Source organism: Dipodomys spectabilis, unplaced genomic scaffold (genome assembly GCF_019054845.1).
Source record: "Dipodomys spectabilis isolate Male_0828 unplaced genomic scaffold, ASM1905484v1 ptg000006l, whole genome shotgun sequence".
NCBI classification, from domain to species: domain Eukaryota; kingdom Metazoa; phylum Chordata; class Mammalia; order Rodentia; family Heteromyidae; genus Dipodomys; species Dipodomys spectabilis.
Window position 1 is genome coordinate 8,847,400 of NW_024870683.1, and position 6,000 is coordinate 8,853,399.

The following is a 6,000-nucleotide window of genomic DNA, read 5'->3' on the forward strand; positions in this document are numbered from 1 at the left end:
TGCTCAATTAAAGAAAAACAATTAGAGTAGGATGCTTGCTGCCAATATAGGAATATGTTTAAAGCATTGGAATTTATATTGAAATCTAGATTTAGGTAAGTTCTAAGTTACATAAAAGTATAGACAAAGTGCTCTAGATTAGCCAACACTAAGAAGATGAGTGGAGTGGCCATTTCAGAATAGTAAGTAAATTATATCACCAGCTATCAATTGTCTGTGTTAATGGAGAGGACCAACAATGCGGATAATCAAAATATAATTTACATGTAGCTTTGGAAACATTTTAGTCACTGTATAGTTCTATATAGTCTCAGCTGTACAGGATCCAAATAAGACTATATCGATTGTTAAATACATCTGAGAACCGCTTCCCTTCACGTTTAGAAATTCAGCCTGCAGATGTTATTGACTCTTCATGTGAAAGATAGGACTTTGCCTACCCAAATTCTCCTCATTCTCTAGCTAGAGAAACACTATGTAAAGAGACTACTTCAGGAAAAGAGGGGGAGCTGGGAGTAGCAAAAGGTTTCTGGTGTGGGTATTGGCTGACTATACCAAGATTCTAGTACTTTTTTTATAATCATGATTTGCTGCTGTTATTGTAGGGTTAGAATTCTTGTTAAAGGTAAAATTGCTTTGTACCCCAAAGTATTAAGAGTTCTATGAATATTACTCCTATACTATTTGTGTCATGAGTTATGTAGCTACATGTATTTTGTTATTAATACTTTCATTGTGTTAGGGTTAGAATCTTAGACCCAACTCTTTCATAGTTATCTTTTTTTCCTAGGAATGGGAATTTACTTCACCACAGATAATGGTTATGAAAAGATTTCTTAGCCGGGCGCTGGTGGCTCACGCCTGTAATCCTAGCTGCTCAGGAGGCTGAGATCTGAGGATCACGGTTCAAAGCCAGCTCGGGCAGAAACATCCGTGAGACTCTTATCTCCAATTAACCACCATTAAACCAGAAGTGGCACTGTGGCTTAGAGTGATAGAATGCTGGGCTTGAGCAAAAAAAGCTTGGAGACAGTGCCCAGGCCCTGAGTTCAAGCCCCATGATTGACCAAAAAAAAAAAAGACTTCTTTATGTTGTCCTATAAGCTTACTTTATAACCTGCAAGATCCCAAATAGACCAAAATGATTTAGGAAGTCACAAAATCAAAAAATAGCAGAAGGAAGGAAATAGTAAAGGTGTAAGATCAAATAGGAAATAAAAAGTAGCATCGGAAAACCAAAAGCTGGTTCTTTGAAAACTCTTGTCTTGGGGCTAAAAACAGAAGTCAATTAAGGTAAACTGTTACAATACAATATCAATGGTAAATGAAGATTTTCATTACTTTCTATTCTTAAGAATATATTTGGAATTACTCATAATTTTCTTTTTTATTTCTTTTTGTTTTTGTTTTTTGTTTTTGTTTTTTGTTTTCAGGACTGGGGATTGAACTCAAGGCCTTGAACTTGCTAGGCAAGTGCTCTCTAACACTTGAGCCATGCCCCCAGTCCTTTTGCTTTTAGTTTGTTTTTTTCAGATAGAGTATCACGCTAACTTTGCCTGGGCTGGCCTCCAACCGCGATCCTCCTGCCTCCGCCTCCTGAGTAGCTGGGACCACAGGCATGCGCCAGCATATTCGGCTTGTTTTTGAGATAGGGTCTTGTCAACTTTGCCTGGGCAGGCCTCAAACTGTGATCTACCTATCTCCACTTCCTGAGTAATTGGGATTTCAGGCGTGCGCCACCACGCTCAGCCCTGATTCGTGATTGTCTTAACTCTGCAAATGAAGTATATAAAAATGTATGTCTACCAGCCTGGTCAGATATCTTAGAAATACAAGTCTAGTATGTAAGGTCAATGTTAGGAAATAATCAGCTAAATTCTATGTGCATACTTTCCATACTTTGTAAAAGGTTCTGTATTTTTCTTCAGTATTTGGCCAAAAAATATTGAATATTTGTAAATAAATTGAGATAAGATGGAAGAAGACAAAATAGCAGAGTTCAAAAGGAAAATTTTTTTAAAGAAAAAAATGTTTCAGAAATTCTGCTAAATAGCCTAAAATCAGGGGAGTGGCTCAGGCCAAAGCATGTGGATTTGGGAGCTGTTGGGCATAGGAAGGCCAGAATCATGAAAGTAGGGGAGTTGCAAGTGCAAGCAGTGATCTTAACAGGAAGGAAGAGGGAAGACAAGGAGGAAGGAACTTCCTATTCATTGCTCAAGTGAATAGTGAATATTGAGTTAATATAAGCTTGCAAACCACTTGTGTCTAGATGAAAGAGGAAAGGGTTAATAAGAATGTATAGCTACATTTTGAGGATGGGATGGAGCAACAGGACAAGCAGTTGATGGAAGGCTTTTGGAAGAGACGGGAAAGGACAGATGATTAGCACAAGGCTAGCTATGGTACAGCCTCGAAGTGCAGTCAGCTCCACTCCTCAGTACTCTTAACTCAAACCGAGGGAAGGTTGAGAAAAGATGAGTTTCGTAGGTAAGGAAGAGAATAAAAAACAAGCCTCAGATAGCATAAAAGCAAAATAAGGCTGCTGGCCTGGGTGGCCCCAGCAGCTAAGGACTACTCCATCAGCCACAGTCTGAGGCACCAGTGAGGTAGGGCTTGTCTCTATAGAATTAACATGGCCCACAAAGCCTACAGGAAGGTACGCTGAACAGTGCACCTTTGTGACATGGCAATTTCAAATGCAATTTGTAGGAATGTACAGAAAGAAGGATGTTTAACCAGACATTTCCAACATCTCCGTTCATCTATTTCTATGATGACAAATACGAAATTCGGGAGCGAGAACAGAGAATAAAACGCAAAGCAAAAGGTATGGAATTAAACTTCACTGTCTTTGCCTATTTAAGAGATCATTGGTTAGCATAGAAAAATGTATTTCTATAATTACCATAGAAACCATAACTTTCTTGATCCTAAAAACATAAGTGTTGACTTCAAAATCCCATTGTAATCTGCTCATGATAAACTTTTTTTTTCTGAGTAAGCATTTCAGAAAATGTTCAAGAAAATAATGTTATCTGTGGAGGCAGAATGTTAAAGATTCCTTTGAAATTTTTCTATTTGACAAGTAGTTCCCTTCCCTTCTGTATGTATCTAATACTTTCTTTGTAGGTAATTGATGGGACTTCCTTTCAAGTTAACTCTGATTCAGCTGCTACTAGCAAGCAGAGCTCCAGGCCCACAGCTACCTCAGTGCAGTCTGCTGACTTCCTAACATTTTTTTTTTATTTTTAACCGGGGCTTGAACTCGTGGCCTCCTGCTTGCTCAGTTCGAATGCTTGACTGACATTCTTCCGCCTTAGCCACACCTCCTGCCTGGTGTTCTGCTGGCTATTTTAGAAATGGAGTCCTATTTTGAACTGTAGTCCTCTGGATCTCAGCCCCCTGAGTAACTGTGATAACAGGTGTAAGTCACTGGTGGTTGGCTCTTTTGCCCTTTTGAAGTTAGTCTTTTTTAGATTCTCTGAGTCCTATCAAAATTAAGATACTAATTCTGAGGAAACTAGAAAAATTACTTAAAGCTCCTGCATAGCTTATGTGTTCAATCTCATATAAAACTTATCTCAATTGTAGAGAAATTATAGCACATAAAGATAGTAACTAGGCAACCAAACTAGAAAGAAATTTAAAAGAAATGTATGAAAATGTCATCTCTGAATTAAAGGATTATGACTGCTTTCTTTTATTTTTCATTTTTTCTTCAAATTTTTGTAGTGAATATAACTTTTAGGGGGCAGGAAGGAGTACTAGTGTTGGAAATCAAGCCCTTATCCTTGTTAAGTGGTCACTCTACCACTCAAGCTATGTCACCAGCCCTTTTTGCTTTAATTATTTTTTGAATCATCTTTTATACCCAAACCAGATTAGTCCACAGTCCTCCTGTGTACCCTGAGTAGCTGGGACAGCAGACACATGCTAACACACTCAACTTTTACTGATTGAGATGGGATCTTTCAAACTTTGTGTCCAAGCTGGCCTTCAACTTAAATCAACCTGATCTCTGCCTTTCAAGTCAACTTAGATCATCCTGATCTCTACCTCCTAAATCACTCGTTATAAGCATGAGCCACCACACCGAGCTGCTTTTTTATAATCTGAGAAAAACATTAACTTTTTTTCTTTTTATTTAGTTTTGTAACTCCAGCACAAATCTGGAATTGTTATTTTATGCTGAAAGTATTTGTAGGCCACTTCTTTACTTTTACTTTATCTCCCACCTAGCCCTGTCAGAATCTCTACCATAAAAATATTCATGTGAAAAAAAAAGATGTTCATGACATGACAAAATGGGACATTATCTAGCACTACAACCAACCAGTGAAATACATGCACATGCATGCACATACATGTGTGTACACACACACACGCATTCCCCAAGTCAACTCGGAGAAGGAAAATTTCCTGATTATTTTGGTATGCACCTCTCGTCTCCATTCTGGGCCAGGCTTTATAGTCACAGGACGATAGAAACCTCCTGTGAGACCATCAAAAGGCCATTTTGTACATCTCGCTTTGCCTTATCTTCAGGGGCTGACTGTCCGTGGAGGAACCTTGATGTGGTGAGACAAGACTTTTCTTCGGAAGCTAAGATGACTGTTGTTACTGTAGTCCTCTGTTATTTTGAAACATCTTTAAACTATATTGAATAATAATAATTATCATTGGATTTTTGGATATTTTCCCTTTTCAGCAATCAGGGTGCAACTGTTCTATTTTTAGTGAATGATTTTTTTTTTTAACTTCAGCAAAAGCTTTTTAGAATGTTAACATGCTATTTGTGTAGCTTCCCTTTGTGACACCTTACTTCCAAATCTATGCAAGTTCAACATGGACTGTCTAACTGCTCAATATGCAAAAACCCTTTTATATTTTTCAGAACTGCAGAAAAATGGAGACTTACCCAGACAGTTCAAGAGACCACATATGGAAGCGGCATATAAGAAACCCCACCATGATAGAAGAAAGAGCCATGACTCAAGGAAAAGCAGTAGGCAGCCTCGAGAAGATAAAGCAAGTAAGAAAGAAATGAACAAGAATAGAGAACAGGAGAAGCACAGGAAAGCTGGCAGGCATCATGAAGTGGAAGAGGACTTCCCTAGGGGCCGAAAACCCCACCCTTCCTCCAGCAACTTTAAAACCCAGAAGACTCACAAGTCTTCCCACCACTCATCACATTACCACGAACTGAGAGAAGACAAGCTTTCCAAAGAGAGCCAGCGGAGCAAGCAGAAGAAAAAAGAGAGACACATGGAAGATGATAGTGATGATAATTTATTTCTTATTAAGCAAAGAAGAAAAAAGTCTAAGCTGTGAGAAGGCTACTGATCTGGCTTTCCATATTTATTTGAGCTCCGTGAACACAGCATTCTAGCAGTATTTTTAATTGCTTATGATTAAATAAAGGATAGTTTGGCTATCATTACTCAATTTTAGCCATGCCTAGAATTGCTGTACACAGGCCATAGAGATCTCACTTCTCTGTCCAACAGGTTACTAGGTCGGAAAATGAGAAGACACCTTAATCTTCTGCTGTAATACAGTTTTATCCAGAGTCCTTGAGATAGGAAAAACCAGTCTTTCAAGAAAACTTCTTGTAAATATATTGAAAAAAAATAAGTAAATAAAAGCTCATCAAATGTAATTCATCAGCAATATGAGTGGGAAAATTAAACTTGTAAAAATAGATATTAATACTATTACATTCTTTTTCAGCATTTTTTTCTTTTCTTTTTTTAACATTAAAAAAAATAACTATAAATCCAAATCCAGTTTTTCTTGATTCTAAAGTAGTTATGACGATCTTCCTTTGGACAGAACATCACAGGCTGATGGTAAAAATAAATTTGTCATCTTTGATAATGCTGAGAGGTAGGCTTTAGCAAAATGCAGGCAAGTAATCTGTCTAAAATTAATATATAAGACATTTCCTGAAACAGGTAAAAATGGGTCACCAAAAATTTAATACAATAACTGTGAAATAGT

The 6,000-nt window shown here is 37.6% G+C and overlaps 1 protein-coding gene across 3 annotated transcripts in view; it reads left to right on the top strand.

The window, feature by feature from the left end:
• Zcchc7 (zinc finger CCHC-type containing 7) overlaps nucleotides 1-5,717 on the top strand; it is a 194,600-nt gene extending 188,883 nt beyond the window's left edge. For 2 of the 3 annotated variants that reach the window (XM_042695825.1, XM_042695816.1), the window contains exons 8-9: nucleotides 2,710-2,827; nucleotides 4,895-5,717. In XM_042695825.1, the coding sequence (XP_042551759.1) occupies nucleotides 2,710-2,827; nucleotides 4,895-5,331 (555 nt within the window). In that variant the 3' untranslated portion in view covers nucleotides 5,332-5,717. The remainder of the gene's footprint in view (nucleotides 1-2,709; nucleotides 2,828-4,894) is intronic. The other variant, XM_042695831.1, reaches the window with a different exon arrangement.
• The last annotated feature ends 283 nt before the right edge of the window (nucleotides 5,718-6,000 follow it).